General features: G+C 34.4%; 1 protein-coding gene across 1 annotated transcript; it reads right to left on the bottom strand.

The window, feature by feature from the left end:
* Positions 1-81: 81 nt before the first annotated feature.
* Positions 82-27,239, bottom strand: LOC124354667. The gene is made up of 6 exons (XM_046805298.1): positions 27,000-27,239; positions 23,263-23,348; positions 17,591-17,660; positions 13,393-13,478; positions 11,776-11,932; positions 82-1,672 (listed from the first exon to the last, which is right to left on the bottom strand). The coding sequence occupies exons 2-6, from the start codon at positions 23,341-23,343 to the stop codon at positions 1,599-1,601; spliced, it is 468 nt and encodes a 155-aa protein (XP_046661254.1). The 5' UTR covers positions 23,344-23,348; positions 27,000-27,239; the 3' UTR covers positions 82-1,598.
* Positions 27,240-27,993: the final 754 nt, after the last annotated feature.

The raw sequence follows: 27,993 nt of genomic DNA, 5'->3' as shown, positions 1-27,993 counted from the left end.
ATATGCCAAACACCATTAAATATGTAAACAACGTTTATAACTGTAGTTATAACTATATGTTGTAATAACTAATAATTTTCATAAGATTTTAAGGAGTTTATTAAATTTAAATTTGTAAAAAAGTACAAGAAAGTCTAACAACGTTTTCGCAACTTCAATACAGTTTTATCGACTCGTTATTAACCATACAAATCACTATCAACGACATGTATTCACCAAATATTTGGTTACATATGAAATCACTCATACTTTACTCATAGCTTATCAAATTGTAATATAAGTATTATAAAGGTATTGATGGAGACAATATATCATATTATAATAGCATTTATGAATACTACTACTAATATAAGTATTAGTAAATTATAATAATAGGTATTTTCTATATACATTATTATCCATAGATTAGCATTAAAATAACTTAACTGGAATGCTAAAATAGTAAAAGATTGCCATGAATACAGGCTTAGAAGAGTGTGGCGGCTGAACTAGTGGATTAAGTGACCCTCTGCCCGCAAACAAGGTAATGCTGTGGCGTGGGTCGTTGGGAACGACTGGTTTTACTTCTTATGGGAACATAGATTTAGTCTAGTTTATAATTATTTATTGATAAACCAATGTTATATTATAATATAAAGAATTTATGATAATTAGTTGAGTTAATTTAATTTAAATTACTTTGAGTACTATACATCAACACCAGTAGTACTATAGACAAGAAGTAGAGTGCAATGGTTTTTTGGCCGAAGTAGATTTTTAGACTGATATATATATATATATATATATATATATATATATATATATATATATATATATATATATTGTTTTGTACTGGAGCAAACCAATACATATTATAGTACAAGGTCAGAAATTAGACACTTTTTTGATAAAATTAAGCTTCCTACACAGGTATGTATATATACTGTTGATCATGGCAAAAAACCAAATTGTACTATGGCGTGTGAAAGTGAATTTATTCGAAAAAGTAATGATTCTTCATTGGATAAAACCGAAATAAAAGCCAGAGGTAATTCCGTTTGACTTTTGAACTCATAACAATGAATTGTAAAATAATATGTATCATAAACATTTGTACTCCCAATTCAAAATTATATTAAATCGTAAGTTCTTTCACTAAGATTCATACAGAATTTCTCCACTCTGGCCTAAATAATAGTTCAAGAGTTATTGAAATTGTTGGAGCTATTCATTCCAATGTTACAGAGAAAGTTGTATATTTGAAGTTTTACAGAGCTAAAGCTATTCCTTATTATATTATTTACAGAAAATATTACATTATATAACTTAATATTGAGCTTACTATTATAAAATACTTTCATTTTAGACTGTGATGTACTACCTAATACGATAATATACACAAAAACCGTAAAAATAGTACTAAAAGTATTTAATTACAACTAAATATTCGTTGAAAATACTACATATTGATTTTATGACACACACTAGTAAATATAGTTTAACTCTCACTACTTTTATTATTCTTAAATTACATCGTAAGCTCTCAGGTCAGATATAGTTGTAACGTTTATTGGTGATGTATATACAAATACATGGTTTCATTTAACTTTCGGCACTCTCTAGCAACGGTTTGGATCCTGGATCAGCTCCCTGTAGAAACTGTAGACTATCCAAGTGAAGTATAAATTCAACGCTGAAACATCGTAACAAAAGTGAGTTATCAACTTCATTAAACTGGAAAAGAACAACAACACTGACTGACATTGGGAGTTTTAAACAGAAAAATACACTGTCGATAGTCCCGGTCAATAGCTTTCCTTGATATAGTGTCAATAGTTTTATATTGAGTGAATGAATTTAAAATCATGCAGATATAACACAATCGGCAAATAAAGATTTTTATTGGTACAAAAATGGTTTATAAACCTGCAGAGTAAAGCTACAATAATAGATAAATCGTATAATGTTTTTAAGTGTTTATATGTTTTACTGATGGGTTAGAGTCGTCATTACATAACAATTATTGCAACTTAATCTTATCCTGAGTCTCAAAATTAAATATTGTATAACCATTTGCAATATATTTTAGTATTTAATAAATTGTTGTGATAAAGTAAAAAACTAAACCAAAATACCAATAACGCGATGTTTCAAAGTACCATAGCATCTAAAACACTTAAAATAGCATTAATTCAAGGGAAAACCCTGCTAATCTATACTTAATTCACGTACTCACGTTTAGTTTGAAAACTAATTTTTTGAGAAGTGAGTATTTATGTTTTAATAGGAAATCTGTGATTTAACTTCACTTAGTTATATTTTTCATATAACAAAACCTGTACAATTGTGGACAGGATACAATGAGAGGTTGATATGATATACTCCTCATACGAGTATGATATACTCCTCGTATTATGGCTGATGTTGATAACCAAGCTGATAGCGTCTGTGTATTATCATCACACAGCGACTGGGTTCGAACCAGGTTTGGCCACGGCATTTTCGCACGCAAACTATAATACAAATACTTAAGTTATTTTAGTTCCTTAAATATTTTTGGAATAGGCACCATACATTTCCCACTTTAAATCTAGTTTTACTCACACTAAAGAAATGGAAATATGCCTCATTAATTGTATACGGTATTTGTATACAATCCATGTATCTCCAATTATGTTTGAAACATTTCATTTCACTAGCAGTATACATTTTATTTTTAGCCTCGATAGCACGAATTTTCAATTTTTAACCTAAACCTTAAGGAAAAAGTTATTTTTCGTTTTACGTATGTAAGTCTGTAACGTGGAAAACTTCATACATTCAACATTTTATTATATACTAGCCTACCCTGCGCGCGTTGCTACGCCACCAACTAAAATAAATTTGAAGGAAATATTCAATAAATTTGAAGGAAATATTCAATACACACATATACAATTCATTTTGAGTCACCTTATTGATTTTGTTCATTCCGAAAAAATTGTGACATTGCAGCGTTTCGATTAAATTCGATATTTATTGAAGGGCTGTGGGATACACAATATTTCTTGTTTTTCCATCTGGTGCGTAAACAAATAAATCAGAAGGTTTTCCAACGCGTGAGCAAGCCACATAGAGCTGCCCATGTGAGAAGCATGGATTCTCCAAATTCAATCCGCATACTTGCAACGATTGTCCTTGTGCTTTGTTGATAGTTATTGCGAAAGCGAGTCGCACCGGAAACTGCAAACGTTTAAATTCGAATGGCATATCTGTTGGGATCATTGGGATACGTGGTAACAGTACGTCTTCACCTTTGAATTTTCCAGTCAAAATTGTTGCCTCGATAACATTGTTCATCATTTTCTTGACTGAGAGTCTGGTTCCGTTACAAAGTCGTGGTGGATTTATGTTTCGAAGAAGAATGATGGGTACGCCAATTTTCAATATAAGAACGTGCGGTGGCATGCCTGGCAAATCAAGCGAATTCAAAAATTCAGTTGGATAGTTGATAACTTCGTCTTGATTCACCACAGTATCGATGGACTTATATATTGTTGTTTCGCCAGGTATTCCATTCTGAATATTGAAGTTAATGGTATTGACATCGATATTTTTGGCTGCTAATATAGCACGCGTACTGAGCCACTGAAGATTTTTGTAGCTTTGTGCAATGTTTGGAAAAACTTTTTGCACCAATTCATCTATGCTTTTTGTGATCTTACAGAAGTTTGCTGGCAAGGTGATACATTGCGTAGATTCATCAATTTGCACTCGCCCATTTCCAATATCCATCAATTGTTTTGCAAAATTTTCAGCCGATGCATCCTGTTGTAGTTGTACACGCATGTTGGTTTTCAAAATCAATTTCTGTATATGGCGCCATAAAACTGATGATTTGAGACATGCATTAAGTTCGTCAGCGGGTGTTGAACGTGGTATAACCGGCAGCGTTTGTCGAAAATCACCAGACAATAAAATGAGTGCGCCACCAAAGATCTGTTCGTTTCCTCTCAAATCTCGCAGTGTACGATCAATTGCTTCCAATGCTTTCTTGTGAGACATTGTACATTCGTCCCATATGATAATTTGACACGTTTGGAGTAATTTGCCCATTCCAGAGTTTTTACTGATGTTGCATGTTGGTGTCTCAGTGTTTTGCAAATTCAACGGCAGTTTCAATGCTAAATGCACTGTTCGGCCACCATCCAAAAGAGTTGCCGCAATTCCAGATGATGCAATGGCCAGTGCAATATTATTTTGTGATCGTATGGTTGCCAGAATGAGTGAAAGAAGAAAAGTCTTCCCTGTACCACCAGGCGCATCTAGGAAAAATAGTCCACCACTCTGTTCTGTAATGGCACGCATAATTCTGTCATACGCAATGCGTTGTTCTGGAATCAACTGCGGAAGATTTATCTGAACAAATGTCCCCAATTCGACAGTATCAAAGTGTGTTTCTCGTTGCAAATCACGATCGAAAAGGTTGTTCGCTGGTCGGTTTGGATCAGGCATTCCCAGTTGCACCAGTGCCTTGTTAGTAATTGCCAAACATATATCTTCAATCAAAATCAATGCCTCATTATACACGTTTGGAGTGAATTGAATGTCCGAATTTTGATTCGCAATGCGCAAACGATGTAGAATGTCTTCACTCATGTTGTCCTTGTATTTTTCCCAAAGATCGTTTGGATTACATGGGAAACAGGTTGTTAAAATGATAGCAAATAACGTACGTATTTGCTGTGGTCGAGCAGTATTCGATGCATCAGCGAGTGCAGTGTCCCAATGGGCATCATTTTCAAGAAGATTTAGTTTCTGGCAAGCTTGATGATAAGTGGCGCATAACTGACCGTTGACTGTCCTTAAATCTTGGAAGGACATCGGTCCACGTACATTGATTAACAGCAATCGCAAATAGAAACATTCGGTATTGTTCGGGTGAACAGTGTACAGACGACCCAATGCGTCACTGGAATACAAATTGGGATTACTGTAGTCACCAAGAAAACAAGTAAGAAAAAAGAAAAGAAAGCCCAAAAAAACACGGTAAAAAAACTTACAATTCCGCAAAACCTGAGACCGGGACAGGAAATAAAATAAAAACCGGTAATCCTGAAACAACACCTATAGTTAAAATTGCCATTTAAGAATGTGACTGTGATAGGGGACAGTCATTCACGCCATCTTGCCTCTCTAATGTGCAAAAGTTCAAGAGGAACCAACATCGGCGGGATCTGCAAGCCTGGCGCGGGTCTCTTGAGTGTAACCCCGGCCCTCGTCCATCCTCCAGACCACTGTTGTGTACTGCTGGCCGGGACAAATGACGTGGCTGCTGGGAAGCAGGACATCATCTTCAGCAAAACTGGAGAAAATTGTGAAAGACTGTTGTTCGTCCTCCGCGCTCCTGGTGTTGTCGCTACCTACGAGGCACGACCTGCACTCTGACAGCCCAGTTCACCAGACCACGGCCTCTCGTCAATAATTATATTGCCGAGCTGTGTATCCGTTACGAGGGCGCGGAAATGCTGGATATCAGCAACATGGATCGCAGCCACTTCACCCCACACGGCCTCCATCTGCGAGCAAGTGGCAAACAACTGCTGGCCGACCTCATACTTCAGAGGATCGCCGGTATGATGCCTCGGCCCCGTCGTCGCGTCACTGCAGTAACTGCGCCGATCCGTTCCACACACCCTCTCCAACACCGGACCCCCGTCACCTTGCCCTACTGCACCTATGCCGAGGCTGTCATCGGGACATCGCAGCCATTAAACTAACCGACATCCTGAACGCTTCGATGAAGACTGTTTCAAAAAACTGCCTAGTAATGAACAGTGCAAAAATAGATTAGGGTTATCAGGCCCGGCTTCATTGAACAAAAAAAACCATTTTACTTGCAAAATTCTAAAAAAATTTCCAAAAGATCAAATTCAAAATTTTTCATCAAAATTCAAAATTGTTCATTTGAATACTCAGTCTGCCACAAAATAAACGGGACGAGTTAACACTTATGTGTAACGAGTTGAAGCCGGACATTCTTGTCATCTCTGAACACGGGTTCTCAGAGAATACAATCCAGTTCTTCACAATTGAAAATTTCACATTGGCATGTTCTTATCAAAGAAAACGTTTCAAAATGGGGAGGTGTTGCTATCTTTGTAAAATCCCCAATAAAATTCTGTTGTTTCAAAACACCTGAAAGTAATGATCTCGACTTTGAAGCCGAAGGTTTAAAAATTAATACAAAAACAGAAAGGGGAAATCATAATAGTAGGGTTATACAGATCTCCAAGAGGCTGTATAAACTCCTTTTTTGAAAAATTCGATTCTCTTCTAAATTCCGTAATCTCAAAAAAATTATTGTGATCGGTGATTTTAATATTAATGTAATAGATAACACAAATCCCAAACCCAGCGATTACGCGATGTTCTGAATTCATTCAATCTAAATTGGTCCATAGACTCGCCAACGAGGGTGACTGCTCACTCGAGCACAGCCATCGACAACATGGTCACAAATCTCCCAAACATCTCGGTCTCTGTTTTGAACGTTGCGATCTCTGATCACTTCGCGCAGGAGGTTGTGGTCTCTGGATGTTCCCTCGTAAAACGAAAAAAACACCTTCAGCATTAAGAGAGACGTCCGACCCCAAAATGTCAAACTTTTAAATAAAAGTCTCCAGAAAGAATCCTGGAATTTTTTAAATAATTTTGACTGTCCGGATGCAATGTTTACGGCATTCGATAAATGTATAAATTTTCATTTGGATATGTTTTTGTCCATTGAAAAAAAATCAAAACAATAGGGAAAAAAATTACAAAAAAACCTGATCACAAAAGGCATTCTTGTCTCAAGGATAAACTTAAATTTTTTCACTCAATTTTTATAACATCTGAAAATGAGAATTTTAAAACTTTTTATCAAAATTACAAGAAAATTTACAGACGAGTCATCCGAGCTGCCAAATCCTATGAAATTAATAAAATGTTTGCAAAACTCTGATAAAATATCTAAAACAGCTTGGGAAATCATAAATGGTTACTCTAAATCTAATAAACCAAATAGCTCTAAAAACATCTCAATAAAAATTGATCAAACAATTCTTAAAAATCCTTTCGAAATAGCAAACAAATTTAACACTTTTTTCTCAAACGTGGCCGTTGGTTGATCCAGTTTTATCAGTTCATCGTCCTCGTGCTCACAACCTGCAGGGACCAATGTCATCCTTCGCTTTGACCCCTGTGACGGAGGTGGAGGTGGTTCGTGTCATTCAGAGACTGAATTCCAAAAGATCCTGCGACATCAACGGAGTTTCAATGTGGATGTTAAAGCAATGCTTCAGGCATTTACTAACCCCACTAACAAAATTAATCAACCGTTCATTTTCAAACCGGAATCTTTCCATCAAAATTAAAAACTGCAAAAAGTCATTTCCGATTTTCAAAAAAGATGATCCCTTACAAACCAACAACTACCGTCCAATTTCTATTCTGCCGGTGCTGAGCAAAATTTTTTGAGAAACTTTTTCCTGGAACAGCTCAGCAGTTTCCTCGAAAGTTTTGATATTCTCAGCCCGACCCAATTCGGATTCAGAGAAAAAAGGAGTACAGTAGACGCTGTAAACTAACCTCATAGAACATGTTGTCGATGGACTGGAGAGGCGTGAACACGTGCTCAGCGTGTTTCTCGACCTCTCCAAAGCATTTGACTGTGTGCATCATGAAATACTTTTGCACAAGTTGGAAAGGAGTGGTGTACGAGGTCTGCCTCTAAAATGGCTTGGATCATATCTTAGTGACCGAGAGCAGTGTGTGCAGATCTCGGGTGCCTTATCCTCAAAAGCAAAGATCACCCATGGAGTCCCGCAGGGATCTATCCTTGGGCCAGTTCTTTTTTCTGCTTTACGTAAACGATCTGAACCCATCGATCCAGAATGGAAAGGTGGTTTCAGTATGCTGACGACACGACTCTCTGTGTTAAAGCCAAAACACTTCAAAACTTGGAAATAATTACTTTTTCTGAGTTGAAATTCCTGTATTCAATTTTTTTCTGAAATAAACCTGAAAACAAATGAATCAAAATCAAATTTCATGACATTTTTCGCTAAGCAAACGAGAATCTGAAACAAGACCTTCAGTATTTGTGGATGATCTCCCGCTCGATGAAACGGAATCCACAAAATTCCTAGGAATGTTCCTAGATCGAGGATTAACCTGGGACGTTCACGTGGATCATGTCTGTGCCAAGGTTGCATCGGGCATCTTTGCCCTTCGCAATTTTGGCAAAGCACTGCCCTATTACGGTATTAAAAACGGCCTATTAAGGTTTAATTTATCCCCACTTGGGATATGGAATCAGACTTTGGGGCAGTTGTGCACAGCACAAGCTGGAGCGAGTCTTCAGGCCTCCAAAAAAAAGCCGTAAGAGTAATTTTGAATTTAAACAATAGAGAGTCGTGTAGAAGCGCGTTTAGGGAGCTGGGATTTCTGACTTTGCCCTGTCCTCTACATTCTCGAGGTGATCCTCTACTCCGTGTCAAGGTGTGCTTTGGTTAGGGACGGGATGTTCACCAACACGGGACGAGAGCAGGGACAACTTGCGCGTCCAACAGCACAGGACAAATGCGTTCAGAAATTTACCATCCCAGGTTGGTGTCAGATTGATCAATAGTCTCCCTGAACACATCAAACAACAAAATGGAAAACATTTCAAAACTCAGTTGAAAACTCTTTTAATTTCGAGGGGCATTTTTACTCAGTTGGTGAGTTTATGATGGGTCGCTGGGATATTAAAACCTAAAATTCTCAAAGACCATAAAAACAAATAAATGTAGCCGGGCCTGTAAATCGTGTGAAAGAGGCGTGAGTGACACAATGTATGTCTGAATGGTGTTATTGTCAGTGTGAATGATTAGGTTAGGTAGGACGATTGTGATACAATGTGTGCATTGTCTGTTCACAATAAAGTTTATTATTATTATTATTATTATTATTAATTTTTGTTTAAATACGCGTGCGGTAATGTCATGGCGGTCCGAAGATGATTGTCCAGCTAACAGAAGTTCATTAATTTCATCCCACGTAGGATTGCATGTAAATGTGATGAACAAATCTGGACGACCGTATGCGCGAACGTATGTTATCGCATCTTGTGCATATTCATGCATGTGCCGTGGACTTCCCGTGAATGTCGATGGTAATATGACCATTCTTCCTAATTCGTTTGGATTCTTGTTACCATCATTAACGATTGCGTCTCGTAAATGGATGTACTCTTCAGACCGCAACTTGGTTTGATTCAATCGAATATATAAGAGTCGTTCGGTTTCAATCTTCGCGTACATGTCGACAATGTATTGATGGAACAATTGTCGACATTTTAGTATGTGGTTCTCAGCGTCTTGACGAATCATCAATCGATACGAATAATAATTCATAGCACTGACTTTCTTATTCGTTTCCTCGTCTGTTTGTGGATTTCTCATTTTGATGTTTAAATGATATCCATCTTCTCCTCGCCAAAACAGAATCGGATACTGTAATCCGTCGTATGAACGATGAGTTTCGGAGACTCGTTGAACGTCACCACTTCTGCGATGAAGAATTATGTCGCGTGATTCGAATTCTTCGCCAACTATCACGATCGCCACTTCATCAACTGTTGGTGCATTAAATTGTCTTTCGTATTGGCCAACGGGTCTTTTATCTGCTCGAATTACAACTGCGTAGTCATCGGCTGGCATTTGTTGAATGGCGGTTTTAAACAACTGAACTAATTCATTGTGTTGATCGAAAAAGGCTTGTAACGCAGCCACGATTTCTCGTTTAGTGCCTGCATTGTAATGACATCGTTGTTCAATTTGTTCATGACTGTTTGCCATGAAATAAATTTGAAGAAACTTGTGATCTGCGTCCGGCAATGGTAGCAGCGATCCGGCACGATGATAAATTTGCCCTTGCACTCTAAATGTTGGCATGTAATTTTCACGCACGATGTTAGTTGCACCGAACGATGTCATTTGAAAACATGAATTGTATTTGCGAATATTTTCCAAGAAATGCTTCGATTCACGTGTAACACCTGATAACAACGTTGATAGTGGTTCGGGTGGTGGATGTAATTCTGGCAGTATAACTTTTCCATTGGCGCAGCACATTCCTGGTGTTTCATTCTTAAATTTAAGGGCGCCACAATACATACAAATTTTATCCATTTTTCCAATGACGACACTTGGATGAAGACTGTAATCATTATTACTATCATAATAGAATGCAGCAAGATTTAAATCAATGTGCAACGTTCGTCTTGATCGAACGTTGCTTATTCTAATATTTTGCAGCCTTCTTTCCCGTTGTTCAGTTGTCTCAGACGAACGGGCCTGAGTAGTACGTATTCGATTAGTTTCCAACCTCAATTTTCGTTGTTCAGATGATTCCGTCGAACGGGTTTCAGCGGCATGTACTCGAATATTTTCCAGCCTTAATACTCGTTGCTCGTCTGATTCTGAGGCTCGTATTGCTCTTTTCTTCCGAGCTTGAGGTGTAGATCGACCAATTGCTTGTCGCTTTGGAGGCATAATTGTACGGGAACAACGTAAAAAATGCGTTTGAATTTATAAGATGTTAATCAGCACTCCGAATCACATAATGTATCCGATCCAATTGAACCGGCTGTTCACACACGGATAGATGCTTTCTAACTTTATTAATATTATTAATATTAATCCTTCATAACTATTTAATTGTACTTACATTTTAAATAATTTGACAGCTCTATATTTTATAATATACAAAGAACAGCTGATTAAAAATTTGAAAAGACGTTAACATATGTTTGCTGCAATGCATTTCTTATGGGTATTTCTGTAACCAGTGGGGCGGAATCCTGAATCGGGAAAGGGATAACATCAATGGGCATAGCATATAAACCTTCTACGTGGAAAAATACATATACATACAAATTTTCATAATGATCGGTCTAATAGTTTCTGAGTCTATAAAGGACAAACATACAAACATTCATTTATATATATATAGATTTAGGCCTGTTAGCATAAAGTTTATCTATTAAGAAGTTTGGATATAATATACCGTATATATGTATTAATTCTGTACGTTACACGTTATTTTGTTATATTTTCCACAAGAAAAATGTGGAGTACAGCCTTTTTCTCTTAAAAGTATTCCAGAAATAAAAACAAGATTTCTTATAGATAGGTATAACAAAAAAAGACAAATTTTTAGGGGGTTGAAAGGTAATACTATTCCTTAAAATTATCAGTTGTTATTCCAGTAATCATAATGATTATTCATATTTAAGTTCCCTACAGTCCACAGTACCAGTAACAGTATATTGTATTGGTAATTTACAAAATTAGAAAATTTGTGAAGTTAATAAACTAAAGTTAGCAGAATAGTTATAGGCTTTTAGTAAAGTCAAAGGGATATTGAACTTGACGTATTTGAAATCAACTCCGCAAGTAAAATGTGGGAAATTAACACTTGGAAGGGTTGAGCAGCACGAGAGTGCGTGGTAGTCAACTCTTGGCATCGACTCTAAGTCCACTTTGCACTCTATTTTTTGTTATTAATTTTTTACTGAGATCTTTATATTTTGCCCAAATTGTAATTTTTATCTTAAAACAATAAATTCAATCACAAGATTTGTTTAACAATGTTTCTATTAATTTTTGAAAGCACGTTGTTTTAAGCACCCTATAATTAAACTAAATTGTAATGTCTAATTGTTACTTCAATAAAGTAAAATTTACTCTACCAAGTATGTTATATTGTTATGCAGGTTTGCTTACTTACTCAATTGAAATTTTAAAACATATAAATACTTATCATCGCTAAGGAGCGTAATAAGGATGTCAACGTCGTAGTATCTTTTCAATATAACAGGGACGCAGATTATCAGCAACATTACAACCGAGAAATACACCCACACTTTGACGTATTTTGGCTTCCTCTGAAACACAATACATTACAAAAATCTTCATTATAAATCAAAATCTAAAGTAATATATTTGTTTAGGCTACTTATGGATTGTATGGGTCCCACTTACTTAAAACTAACAAGAATTTACCTAACCACAATTACAAAATTCATATTACACTGAACTTACAATAGATACTTTATTGTATGTCGGTTAACTGTCAGTCATCGCGTCGATGTGGTACATATTTCACTTTCGGATAGGGTTGTTGGCTCTCGGATAGGGTTGTTGGCTCTCGGATAGGGTTGTTGGCTCTCGGATAGGGCGGTCGGCCCTCGGATAGGGTAGGTTGGATCAAGTACGTGACAGTCCGACAGATTAGGTAAGGTTTTTTATTTTTTTCACAAGACCAACATATTTGCCTGGATATGACAAGTTAGAATATGGGTCGTAAGGGACAGTTATAGGTGAGCAAGTTATTGTTATTTTAACCGAAAACACAAAATGTAAGTGTGGTCGGTATGATGAATAAATATGTTGTTTTATCATATACAGAACATGAACACTTTATTTTTCATGGATTAAAATATTTAAATAATATTTTGAATTAGCTAAATAGTAAAATCATTATGGAGTAACCCGTGAAGATGTAGTATGTTTCACTTTTTAGCAGGCATTATGTGTGCATCAACTGAAATTTACGTAAAAGAATTTTCAGTTTCGATTTTTAAAGTTTATAACTACGTTAGTACTTGAGCCTACGAGATCAGGTTGTAACCAACCGTACTCAACTTATCACAATCGTACAATCTAACTACTTTAAAATGATATCACAATTGATCCAAACTGTGATAATGTTTAAATTGAGTTTTCACAACAACATAACTTACAACCATAAGTTACATCGTGCGAAAACCGAGTAAAGCACCCACACTAGGGATATATCTCGTGTGTTTTCATTTGTGTAATTGGTTCTCTTTTGTCTAGTTTTTTTTGTTATTTTTGCAATTCTGTTTTTTTGTCGTATGACAAAAGTATGTAATAATTATTGCTAATTGAATGGTTCTGATGATGGGGATGGCGATTGTTACGATGATGATAACTATGAATGGTTTTATGAAAAGGGCTAAAAATTATGCTTGGAGAATTGTCATATTACCGTCTAGTAGCATTTAGCATTATTCCATTATTATTCTGTTGGTTGAACTCTTATGGCATTTTTGGACTTCTAATGCACTACACCTTTAAAATTAATAAAAACTCTACATGTCCTAACAGTAGAGTATAATACAAGTCCCTTCTGCAAGACAAATCTATAAATTCACATGAACTTGGGGAATAACTCTAAATGGTCGTGTCAGTAATTATTTTACTTTCGATCAGTATACCTTGGTCCATGTCTGTTTATTGGAACTGGATTATTGGTATGAGCGCTAAAATGCCGTTTCGGGTTAAACCTATATTTCAGACCATAGCTAAAAATACAGCTCACCTCATAAGCTCCCTTCAGGAGTAAAATAGAAAGTGTGAGAGAGATGAAGCCTTGTACTATAGTATCCCAGACGGCGATTCTAAGAGCTGAAACAAAAAATATGGGTAATTAGAAACGAATAATTGAAATAAATGTTTTTGGAAGTTGGTTATTTGAAAGGAACATTTCCAAACAGACGTGCATTGTATACAAAGATAGTTATAAAGCTGTACAATTCTAATCCATCTTCTAATAATATATAACAAACAAACATCCAGCATATATTTCAAAGCAAATATTTCAAAGAGGACCGGCCGTAATGAAAACAATTTTATGACAAATCAACTCTCACAGTTTTTTCTTCATCATTTTATACTTAAGAATAACAAAAAAGAGACTTCATGGAGCATAAAATACAACTTTGTAAAAAGTAAAATGCCGTGAACATCTATACTGGCAAATTTACTCGCAAAAATAAAATTAGTAAATTTCATAGAATACTGTAGGTGTCTTAAAATACAAAGAAGTGTATCGAATTTTTTCAAAGATATATTGGTGCTGCACAAGAAATAATTGTAATGTATCTAAAACACATATCTAAAACATATATATATATATATATATATATATATATATATATATATATATATATATATATTATACAATATACAATATATATATATATTGTTAATCAGAAAAAAAGGAAAATCAGCAGTGGAACACAAAATACTAACATCGAATTAAATTACAATGGCCACAAATATACACTTAATAACATATTCTCTCGCTCGTGGGAATTCACTCGATCCAGAAGTACTCATATAGGTGCAAAACCTACAAAATTGCGTGCGAAGCCGCGGGTAACTGCTGGTATATTGTATTACCTTTAACAATGTCGCTTGGCCTATAAACCAAAAATTTAAAAGTATCTATCTATCTTCAAAGATATACTTAGCTTAAGTAATACAAGTTCGAGTAAACACGATAACTAAAACTATCTCCTTTTTGTATAAATTAACAAGCCTTCATTCAGTATCAACAAATTGTTCAAAAAGTGTTCACACTCATAATGGTCTCATATTTGAAATTCCAATTTTTTTTTACAAATACACGATTAATTAGAATTTATTAATTAAAGTTTAACTTTACAATAACTAATGTTATTTTTTACTGTTTAGTACAACTCAGAAGACAAAGTAATTTATCGTTGGATTTGTTTATCTATATTGCACTTTATACGAATCTAATAAATGCCTATAATTCTGGACTATTTCCCAAAGTTAACATAAGCCAAGTAAATAAAGAAGTTAAAATTAGATATTTATTCATAAAATTGTATAAATTTGATTAACATTTAGAGTTTTGTACGATAGCGCTACAGTATGTGTGTGTGTGTGTGTGTGTGTGTGTGTGTGTGTGTGTGTGTGTGTGTGTGTGTGTGTGTGTGTGTGTGCGTGTGTGCGGCGCGCGCGAGTGTGTACATATATGTGATTATCAAGACTAAACGTCAACATTTCTTCGTATATTTAAAATGATAAAATATTACTCTTAATTTCCTAAAAATACAAATACATACTATTTCTAATACACATACATTAACATAAAAACGGTTATATATAAAATATTATATATTTTCAGGGGGAGTATAGGTTCATAAGCTAAATTAAAGCCTATTTATAAAACGTTACCTATAGAAAATATTATTATTTTTAGTTCTTTCAACAACGCTAAACTGATATTAATTACTTGTGTTTAATGGGATAGGTCCTTGCTATTATTATCATTATTATTAATATTATTCAGTTAACTCATGATTTATTGGTTTTAAATTAACAATCAAAGTAATCTGTATTTTCTCTGTAAATACCAATACTCTTTTAAACTATATGAATCAAAACATTTATAATACTTATAAGTTTAATTTTTGTCTGATTTTAAATACGTTAAGTTCACTTTATTTACTTACTTGTACTATTTATTATCAACTAGCTGTTACCCGCGGCTTCGCACACAATCTTTAGAAAAGTCCTTATATTACTTAGTAAAAGCAATTATGCGCGATTAGCCGCGGGTAACAGCTAGTTCGTCAATACATTCGTAGTATTTTATAACGAAAACTCTTGATTTTCAATAAAATACCAATTACAACCAGATACCCAGTTACCCACGGCTTCGCACGCCATTTCCTGCAGAAAAATTGGGACATAGGAGGCATATTTCTTTTGAACGTCCTTATTACCCTTCTGAGATAAATAGTCACTGAAAGATACTCCAAGCTCATGAACTATTTAAGATTTAAATTTTAAAACAGTCTCAATATGCACTTGTGAAATAACTGTAATTTTTCTCTAATATTCTATGATTTTTGTATACAATTGAACTATATTAGCCCAGCGTGGGCAGAAGTCAAAAGTCGAATTCATTTGCACACATACGATGTATTAAATGTTGGCGCTCAATGTAATTTTAAAATGAAAATAGGCATATATTAGGTACATATTATTACAGTCTAATGATTATGAGCTCCAGATGTTTAACGAAATTGCGTATGGTTTTTATTTTATTGAAACAAAATTTGCTGATTCTCTTAAGCTTACTTTATGCTTTTAAACTATAAATGTAAAGAAATTTAAAATCGTAATCTATTATATAAAAATGAAACTGTTCGTGTGTGACAGCATCACTCACAAACGGCTGGACGGATTCGCCTAATTTTTTTTTTAATTTGTTCGTCTTGATCTGTAGAAGGTTATAGGATACTTTTTATCCCTTTCCCGATTCAGGATTCCGCCCCACTGGTTACAGAAATACCCGTAAGAAATGCATTGCAGCAAACATATGTTATTAAGTGAAAGAGTCTTTTCAAATTTTTAATCAGCTGTTCTTTGTAAACATATATAATGCGACAAAAAATATATTTATATATAATTTAATTACTACACTTATAGTTTTAAAGCATAGAGTAAGCTTAAGAGAAACGACAAATTTTGTTTAAACTGTTTCTGCAATCACTGTTAAACATAGACTTTACTATCCAGATAATACAATTCAAATTTGACGTAAAAATTCACCTTTAACTGCAATATTTATTTAATATAAACCATGCTCATGCTTGATCAGAAGAGCAATGCAGATATCATAATTACTATCTTACGTTGGCTACAAATATAAAGAATGTTATAAAATCAACCTTAGTTGTTTTTTTTTTGACAGAAGTATCAGGAATGTGGTACATACCTTCATAATGCGCCCAAGAAGCTCACGAAGGAACGACTATCAATTATCTCAGCAATGTTTAGAATGTGATAGAAAATGAATAAGTGAATATAGTGTACTGTTTTCAACGGGAAATTGCGTGCGAAGCCGCGGGAAAACTTATTGAAATGCGCAGCGAAGCGCGCCGGGTCCGCTAGTTAAATTATATAAACATATTTTGTTTGTCGCATTATATATGTTTACAAAGAACAGCTGATTAAATTTCAACAGGCTCTTTCACTTAATAACATATGTTTGCTGCAATGCATTTCTTACGGGTATTTCCGTAACTTTTAGAGACCAGTGGGGCGGAATCCTGAATCTGGAACGGGATAAAAAGTATCCTATGTCCTTCTCCCGTGTACTGTTTTCAACGGGAAATTGCGTGCGAAGCCGCGGGAAACTTATTGAAATGCGCAGCGAAGCGCGCCGGGTCCGCTAGTTAAATTATATAAACATATTTTGTTTGTCGCATTATATATGTTTACAAAGAACAGCTGATTAAATTTCAACAGGCTCTTTCACTTAATAACATATGTTTGCTGCAATGCATTTCTTACGGGTATTTCCGTAACTTTTAGAGACCAGTGGGGCGGAATCCTGAATCTGGAACGGGATAAAAAGTATCCTATGTCCTTCTCCCAGTCCTTAGCTACCTCCCTACCAATTTTCAGCCAAATCGGTTCAGCCGTTCTTGAGTTATAAATAGTGTAACTAACACGACTTTCTTTTATATATATATAGATATTGTGTTTTGTACTCATTGACACAGGTGAATTGTAGGAATGGACCTAGTGATCCTATCTTTACCTGTTAAATTCAAGAGCTTAATCAATTAATCAATGAACCAAAGAGCGGTATATATCCATTGTAATAAAATTAATTAATGTATGCGACATTAATTAATGTGCATTCTAAACTATTGCTGTTACTCAGTTAGTTATAAAAGTTAGATGTTCCTTACCTTCTAAGATTTCTAGGTGGCCATTTATTATGCGCTCTAATGAAACAAGTATTATTAAAACAGCAACAATCTGAAAGGATAAAAAATACACATATTCAATTAATTCCAATACAATATTTTCCATAGGTTTTTGTAAGGTTACGATAATTATTAAACGATAATTATTGTCAACTGAAGACTAAGACTGTACTCCCAGACTAGGAAGCAGTCACTGTTCACCTGCTGTAATTACCAAAAACTCTTTTGAAATATTTTTCATTTGTGGGATGTCCTAAAATTAGAATAGTACGAATCCTAATCAGTATTTTCAACCCGTAGGTAGAGTATTATACAGCACTATCAAAATCCCATAGTAATAGTTAATAACCTATTTGGTAAGGGTTTATAAAAAAATTAATTACGCCTTTAATTATTAACTTGGAACTCTCCATTAGTATGTATTTCTTCGAGACACACAAGAAAATCTGTATAATAATTTTTAACTGTTGTAATTTTTTAATAATGAATTATAAAGGAAAAAGCTAAAATTGTTAACATAAAACTGTGTTTCCTCCATATTTTTGGTTATAACAATCTACATAAACAGAAAAAGTATTTATCTTTCACTCGAATACATGGGTAAATACATGCGTAGTAAAACCTCAGCCGGGGTAATATAGCTATGTGGTGAGCAGGTTGAGTGAGATGTTAGTGCGTTAGAGAGGTCGCCGAGATCCGGTGCAGTTAGGGATCTCCTTTAAACAATAACCTATTAGCTTCAGTCACATACAATACTACTTCGTCCCCTTCAATCTATCTTAATAGGCGAATTGCATCATTTGATAGTTCGGTGTAACAAATGTTGACTGAAGATTACTCTCCTCGGCTAGGCCGAAATATTTCAAGAGGTTAGTTGCAATAGCAAAGTTATGAGGCCCTGACATTTAAAAAACGTATATTTTAGTCCTAAACATTTTTTCCTCAGATTAGACTTTGAATAAGTTATAAATGTAAGTTATAAATAAGTCATACAGTACAAATGTAGAACAGTTATGACATTGAACTACACCTATATATTGAGGAATCAGTAAAATAACAATTTATCCTGTGTATGTTGATTTGATTTGGCTACTGTTATCGTACTCGAATGGCCTGAAATCATTAATTTTCTTAGAATATTTATGGGGGAGTGGATATATTGGTAAAGAATATTGAGGTATGTTCGGGCATGGTCTGCTCTGGAGCTTTATGCACATCGAAACTACCCTGCTGCAATCAAGCCTGTATAGAACGATTTTGCCAGCTTGGAGAGCGGCAGTGGACGAGAAGGGTTGATGGATTGTAAAGGGCTTTCTGCAAACATAACATCAAAGTCACGCGCTAGTGGTGATTACGTCGGAGAAAGACAACCGATACGTCATCGACTGTGAGCTGTTTAGACAGAGATTTATGATATATTACTATCTGAATTATCTGTATAACTTAGTACTTTAAAATGTTTAAGTTTTTTTTAAGCTTAAGTAAACTTCACAGCCAGACATGAGAAATAATGTTGGTGTGTGAGCGAGTTCATGCGTAATAAAGCTATTTATCCAAACCACATACTGTTGAAGAAAAGTATAGAAAAAACAGTGGCAGCTTGTGAGTTCCGATTGGAGTGTAAACCAATTTTTAAAGAAAAGAAAAATCTTAACAGATCGGAAGATGCAACGTGCTCATTTTCTACCCCCAAAAGAATAAAGAAGTGAAATAGGTGCATACATTGACAACTATGATAATTGTGTCACAAAAGAACAATTAAAAAAAAAAAACAATTAGTTACTTTATTAAAGTTATACAAGGAATAAACAGAAGATTTTTCATTTCAAATCAATATTTTAAGTTTAAGAAATATTATTAAAGTATTGAGACTCAAATGCAAGAAATAAAATGTTTTATTGAACGAAACCACAGACATAAGAGGATTGACGATCTGAAAAGTAAAATAAAATCATAAAAGAAAACAGACCAGTCGTATCTATGGACTAGTCTTATGCTTTTCAATACAAGACACTCGAAACGGTGGGTGTGATAGTAGCCTAGAGGATTACAAAACTAATATAAATAAAGATCATAGGGCGATTTTAGTTCACGGAGGAGGTGACATAGATTTCACTCACAATGTATGTCTAATTCCTTAGAATGCTGGAACTTCAAAGGACTAAATTTCAAGGCTTGTTTGAGAAGGTAACCATCACAGATTACAAATTAGCCATGTAAACTGTGATTTGGATAAAAAATTTATTCTTAAATTTTGAGAAAACTCAATCGTCGTTATTGACAACACGTCATATCACAATGTTCAAGTAAATAAAGCTCCTCATTCGAACTTGAAAGTGTGATATGGCTAGATAGTTAGATAAGAATGTACGACTGTTCAGTATCAAAACCTGAATTTAAGGAACAAATAAAACTCCATAAAGGCAGGTGTATTTTTTTGTTTTTGACTTCCTCCTCAACCAATTTGGTCATTATGTTCTTCGATCACCACAATACCATCTGGTTCTTAATCGAATCCAGATGATAATCGAATCGGTCTACATGTCATAGATGTAGGGTTTGTCCAATTCTGAACATTTGACTCTCCAACTCTTCTACCTAACCGAAGACCGTTGCAGGTCCTCAGACATGTATTGGTCTAGTGCGTTGTCTGATGGCGTCATAAACAGGTCCTTGTATGACAGTGTTACTAATCCGGTGTGCCGGATGTAGCTTCTGTTTTTCTGCTTCTGGGGCTGGCCGAGTAACGTGAACTCGCTGGTCTTTCCGTAAATCGTTATTTCCCTTGTAAGGGACCAATCGGTTAAATTGAATAACTTTTGGTTTCTAACTTGACATTATTCTGGCCCTGTAAATGACGTTTTTCTGAAGTCGGGTCTTTAAGTACGAGCGGTATAACTGTTCCAAGTGATGATGGCAAAACCAAACCACTAAACGTTTAACCAACTCACTATAGTCTTGCTTTCCTGTAATTGGCAGAACTGTGTGCAGAACTTCTAATGCTTCTCGTCGCAGCGACGAGCAAAGCATTTTATGTTTTGCCTGTTGATGACCAATGAGAGCCTCCGTGAGAATATTGGAGGATATTGTTACTGTATCGTGTATTGTTACTTTCTCAAGGCATCTTTCAATCTAAGGTCGGGATACCACTGTGCGTAAAAATATGAGGAGCCGACATTTTCTAAGTGCCACCTGGTTCTTCGGGTAGCACGATGCCAACATAAGGGTTTGTTCTTCCCTTAAGAGTCTAAGCTAGTAGCTAATTTATTTTCTAAATGAGTAACCTCTGCCAGCTATTATAATGTGTTAAAGCTGACAACTTCTCTTATTACATTAATCAAATTATTTTGTAAATTAGTAATATTACTTATTAGGTTATTAAAATATTTCTCTAATAACTGATCGTCTAACTTTTCAAACATCCTATTCAAGTAGTTACTGGATTTTATCCCGAAGAGTGTACAATCTATATCGTATCCTGCATTTACTACGGGCTCCCGCCTCCCAGGCCTTTATTCCCGAGGTATCCACATCGTGCTCTTCAAGTTTACGTCTCAGATCCGTCAATTAAGTTTCACAAGTTGCCATATCACACAAAATGCTATACGTTTCTGACACCAAACTTTAGCACTCCTACCTAACTAAGCTATTTGCACTTTTCAATCATAATTTAAAACAATAAAGAATATATGATTTTATAAAAAACCTATTAAACATAATCAGTAGTCACCGCTGCAGTTACTACAATAATATTTAATTATTACTATTACGAAAATGTATGACTAATTCAATAACAAGTTAACATCATAATTGTGGACCCTAGAACATAAGGGGTCTGAGTGACATTTTTATAACAAATTAATTTAGTGAGGAATATGGTAGTTAAAATACTAATCTTTTAAGTAGTAAGGGATCTACGTGCATGGCTTGATAGGTGCTGCTACCTAGCGTAAAGTCCCTACACCAACTAGAAAATGTTCATCCTTGGCGCGTAATTAGAGATGGGCTAAATCAGTACATACATGTAACCGTTACTTCTGATACCGTTACTAGGCGATACAGTACAAACACTGTATACTTAAAATCAGTATTTCCGTACTGGTAACGTTTTAAATACTAGATACCCTAAGTCAGTATTTCAGCATTTGTAACGTTTTAAATAGTAGAAGACTAAATCAATATTTCCGTACTTGTAAAGCTTAAAATACTGATTATTTTTTTCTAATAAACACAGTTTGTAAATGCTTTGTTTTGATGTAACTAATAGTATTTTAAAGTGCAACGCAATCATGTAAAACACGTATAAATTATGTTTATTATTATTAAACATAATGTTTGTGTTTATAATTTTTGGGATATAATTAATGAATTTTACGATAAATTAAACCACTGTTTCTTTGAATAGAGTCCAATGGGCTGTTATACTGGGTAATCTTTAAGGTTATGAAAATAAAATTCTATTTTATACGTCATTTTAGTTTTTTTGTGCATTTTTGGTATATCAGTACAGTTTTGTATTACGACAAATTAAATAAGCTCTCATTTGAAGTAAAAACATAAAATATCTAATCATAGTTTACATAAACCCTTTTAACTGAATGTATTATGTAAACAGTTTAGTTTTCTTTAAAAATATATTTATTACTCAATAACTAATTCAAGAATATCACAATGACACCGCGATTGGTAAGTAATTTCCATTGTGAAGTAGCAATATTTTTCAGTTGAAGCGTTACGATCCCGGTATTTATTTTGTGTTTTTCAGCCTCAGATCAGTATTTCAGTATTCGGTATCAGCGAAGGTATGAGTGCCTCAGGACTATTACAGTACGAGAAAATATCTGTAACTTGTAACCGTATGGAGTCAAGCTTTCTGTCATCGGTACTTTTGATTCTCAATAACCGTTACAGATATCGGAGAAAAGTAACCGTTACAAAGTACTGATTACTGAAATACCGTCTCACCTCTAAGCGCAAGGGGTCTATGTGCCACTTGGATCCCTTTACTTCTAACTGGTTTAATGTTGAAACTTGGAACCGCAGCAAACTACATGTTGTATCAGTCTCCTTTTTTCAGCAGCTTTATAGGCTTTTACACGATTCTTTCAGTTTAATAGTGAATATTGCTCTAATCAATAGTATTCTTTAAATAATACTTTATAAACTGGGCGATTAGTAATGGATTCTTCAATGCCTAATCCTCCTGTGAAAAGAAAAATCTTATTTTGGCTGCTGTATCGACATGCATACACAAAGCTGAAATGTTGTGTATAACTATTCCTTAGATTTTACGGTCGCTGCCATATTTGCACCCGAATCAACACAATCCTGTGCCTAATTTTTTTTGTTCATATCTACTATCTTTATTTGGAAATATACTCTTCAAATCACGAGAGGAAGGATAAAATATAGTGATAAATCACTAGTTTTTAATCAACCCATTCAACCACAAGGGGGGGAGGGTTAAAAGAGATTATAATTTTCATGCAGGTTAGTACGTTATAAAATCCCGTACTGTACGCTCCTGTCTGATAGCTCAGACCAAATGTCCAATGTTTAATGCATTAATGTAAACTGTATGTTTATAGTATGAAAATTATAAAATTAAAATACAAGTTTTTTATTTTTCTAATTATATACGTAAAAGAACTCACCACATTCAACCATCCGATTATTTTAGTCCCTAAGGACAATGAGCAGCAGCAACAGAAAAACTTCAATCGTGGTACGCGCATTGTTGCTGAAACACACATTACAGTCAAAACATTTTTGATTAAAATAAAGTCAGACATAACAAAATTAATTTTTAACGTTATATCTGCCAGAGTTACTAAATTTTTATTTGAGAATATCTTGATGACAGAGGAGTGCCCTGGAGTTTTATTTGACCCCTTCTGGTTTTGTCCTGTATATATAGGTTTATCTGGAGAGAATGTTCGAGATTTTGTATTGCTCTGTGTTTCTGAGGCAAGCTTTGGATTTAACATGAATATTATTTGTAAACAGCAAGTGTATTTTAAAATATTGTAACCAACTTAGAGTAACTAGTCCTCTTGTTTTCAAATTCATTTCTTCTCACTATATTGCTTATACCAGTGGTTCCCAATCTTTTTCATATGTCGTACACCTTGAGTAGGCTTTTTTGGAGGGTACCCTTTTCTCGACAACCTTCCCCCTCACCAAACATTTACCTACTGATATTTTTATTAACCTTAATAGGTACCGGTTTTGTTTTAAAAAGTGCAGAAAATCTCAACATAATTTATTATATGAAATATATGAATTTTTATTTTGCTGTACAATTCTCATTGTAAATAGTTGCATAAACATTACGAAAAAATTTTTATATTATATTGAAAATATTATTGTTATGAAGAATTTTAAGAAATGTTTACTCAATGGGATCTTTAAGAATGTTTACCAGAACTCAGCTTTTTAATTTATCAAGATATTGGAGTTTTTGCATACATGTTTGTAGTACCTCTCTCGTTATTTACTTTTCTCAGTAAGCATAACATTTCTATCATTTCATCCAATAGATTGACGACAGGTACAGCTTCAAAACCTGCCAGTGCTTCAAGCTTGTTCCTATGTTTATTTTCTTTAAATGCATATGAAGAAAAGTCTCTCTCAACAGGTAGGCTTTCAGTGCTTGTAAATGGCAATAAATACTTCAGTGCTTTACAACTGTTATAATTTTAAATTAAGTTTATATCTGAAAAATAAGCAAGTATGAAAGATACTGAAGCTGATTATTAACAAGAAAGTTACAATCTAACCCAAAAGAGTGATCTCCAAAAAACGTGTAGCTTCATTTCTAATTTCAAACAATTTTACCTATATATGAAAATGTAATATTATATGTAGACTGCCCATATTCCCACAACAAATTGAAGTCTTTTGATTGTGTTGCGGTTTACTTACTAAAGTTAACTACTTTACAGAATAATTACACCCTTATTTAAATGGAACAAAAAGATGTTTTAAATCTATATTTTGTCTATGTATAACGCAATGGGTCGAAACATGAGCTACCATTATTGATGCAACCTCCCAAACTGTGATAACCAAGCAGATTTTCCGCCATCAGTCTAAATACCACAACGATTCTTTGTTTAACGTTTCTTATTGACAATAGAAGGTTCGAGAGGATAACAGGATTTCAGACATTCGCCATCGTTATAGGTTACAAAAGGTATAACACAAATTTTCGAGGATTGGAATTTATCCTCTTTGTCGGGTGAGGAAGGTAATATTATATAAAAAATAAAGGACAGAAAGAAACGTTTTTTTTTGGACTTCTACCTCCATTGTAAGGCGAATGGACGGAGAAATGCTGACATAAAAGCGACATTTTCAAACGCAAACTTATTGAGGCTTTATACATAAAATTAGCAGACCAACCGCTAATACATATCCGTAATTCCTTGAAATTGCGTTATTTCATAAGATTTTTTTATTTTCCGTATATTTCTTTCACCCAACATACATCTGACGGCAATTTCGATGTATTCAGACGCTTGGAAAGTCACATAAGGGCCTATCGTTACTTTAGAAGAAAGTATTGTCTTTTTGTTTGTAGTTTGGATGCTTTGTATCCAATTGACGCATTCACAGATCTCATACAGCCATTAATACAATTTTTCCACACACGACGCACAGTCATTTTTGACAATCATTATCAGCCCTTGGCGAAACATAAAGTATTCATCAACATATTTTCTTTTCTTTACGTGTGGAAAACTGCTGCTTGGAGGTATTTTAACAGACCTAATCTTATATTTTAGCAGTAAACTATTTAATATTGGTGCACTCACGACAATTGCGATTGTCTTTAAATTATAATTGAACTTCTACTTGCTGCTGCTAATTCACCATGACGAATCTCCGCGTTACTTGCGAATTTATCCATTTTAAGATGTAAATACTATTAATAAATACGCATCAACAATCACTAAACAAAGTTCAAAAGTTGTGTTAGGTTTTCTCAGGCATCCAGTGCATGGTTGCTTAGTATGAGTCATGTATGCAGGCTCGGACGCCTGACTACACACGCTGATAGATCGGCAGTTCATTACGTCAGGATAAATAGCTTTTAAATTTCGATTTCCGCCATTTTGAAAATGTTTGCGTGCCCCCAAAAGCCCTCTTGCTTACCCCTAGGGGTAATCGTACCATGGGTTATGAACCACTGGCATATACACAATTTAAATACTCTCGATTAGATGCTGGTTTTTATGTTAATTCCGTACAGTTTTTACTTAAAAAATGGATATATTTTTACCATTTCTTGGATTTTTCTGCAGAATGTATACCGGATGTCTTAAATTTTATGGACACTGAAAGGATCCAGGAAACCATAAGGCATACAACAAGGATTAAGTGAACAAAGCGGTACATAATAACCAACAAATCTATTTAGTTAATTATTGGTTGCGCCATTCACTCGCTGCAGTAAAAAATGTCATTGGCCAACATTTTTAAACTATCACAGCTCTCTTATTAGGACCTATAATGGTTCATTTTTACATGCAATCTGAAATTTCTTCTGTTTTCTTAAATGTTATAATGAACATATTTTTCTATATCAGCAAGCGGAGGTTCGAATCAATTTCTTTTTAACGCAACGACCATTTTAAAATTAAAATGATTTCTTAATTTAAAAAAAATGATGCTACTGATTTCAATAATACCATATATGTTATATTTTCCTCGTGTGTTTATAATAATTAATAATATAAAAAATATACAAATAATTAATAAAAACCCGCTTTTCTATGGTTTTCTGAAGACAATTTTTATTGTACAAGTAGAATGATTGGTAAACCTGACTGGTACCTGATACTTTATTGCGCTGGGATCAGCTGCTTAGTGGAACAAAAAAATCTAACACGGTTAGCCTAAAAATTACTTTTAGTGGCACTTTTGTGACTGATTAGCACAATAGTATGTTACTTCCAAATTATCTTATATTTTACGATATTAACAAATATATAAAAATTACCATTCACAATTATTAAACAATCTATTTAAAAGTATCTTAACAATTGAACATGCGGCATAGTAATGCAAGGAAATGAGCTTTACTTGAAACTGTGCATGCAACATCAGTGGAACCTTTTACGTGATACGTGGCGTGGCGAACTCTCGTTCAAATTTAAAATGCTAGGCTATGGTTTTGAGAAATTCACGAATATACATCACGAAATATTCATGTTTAAATTTTGGGAATGGTTACAACGACTACGATATATTACGCCGTAAATACACGCATTCATTGTTATTTTAATTTTATTATTCTATAGTTTAATCGACTTAAAGTTAAGCACGGAGGAATAACAAAAGTTACGTCTGAATTCTTACTGTGAAAAATATAATTTTCTAAACGTACCTTATATAATAGTTAGGAGAGGAAGAAGACAACAATATGATAGGACCGAACGTCCGTTCTGCATGAACGTTCTCAGGGTTGTGCTCCGAGTCTCTGACCAGACGTGGTGGGGGTGCGGCTCTGGTCGACGGGATTTCTGAGGCGTTTTCTCGTTGAAACCCGAAGTTATCCGAATACTTCCGAATGATTGCAGACACCTACAGAATGGAGACCAACAATATTGATGCTACATTCACTAATCACAATGCCATTCTTTTTTTCCAACCTTTTACTCTGAGTATATATAGGTTAGGGCAAAGTTAAGAATAACATAATTTTCATTGCTGCTAACTTTATTAGGTACCTGAAAAGTGTCACTTTAAAGCTCTTGCACTTTAAGGCATATGTGGGACAAGTCTTCTGTTCGTTAATTATAAGGCCTTTATCAAGACTCCATTTAGTAAATTTGTTAACTTTTTTCAACAATATTTCATAGATAAATCTTTGGGCTGTGACACTAGGACTACATCGTTGGCATATGTAATACTTCTCAAATAAGACTTTTTCAGAATTTCGTTTATTTAAATGTTAAACAGAGCCGGTCCGATCTGACTACCCTGTGGCACCACATATTTGGTACTTTCTTTTCGCTCAGTTCGCTCACTGCTTTCACTAAGTGTCCTATCTTCAAGGTAGCTTCTAGATTATTATTGCATTTAATAGTTTGTTTATATAACTTTCTAAACTGTTGAATCTTTGCCATATACTGTACAGTGATAATAATTCTCAAACAATAGATCTATTGAATATACTCATAGGAGTATCCAGGAGAAGTTAGGGGGTTATAACCCCTTCCCCAATCGATAAAAATATTCAATGTAAATTACAAATCGTGTTTAATTGAAATTATTCTCGTAGATTCGACTCTCTTAAATTCATCTTTGAATCCATTTTTATCTGAGCATAAGCTCTTTCCTCTATTAAATAACGAGTAGGCCACTCCTTCTTTGACAGA

Source organism: Homalodisca vitripennis, chromosome 2 (genome assembly GCF_021130785.1).
Source record: "Homalodisca vitripennis isolate AUS2020 chromosome 2, UT_GWSS_2.1, whole genome shotgun sequence".
Lineage (NCBI taxonomy): Eukaryota > Metazoa > Arthropoda > Insecta > Hemiptera > Cicadellidae > Homalodisca > Homalodisca vitripennis.
This window is presented reverse-complemented; position numbering and strand designations above follow the sequence as displayed.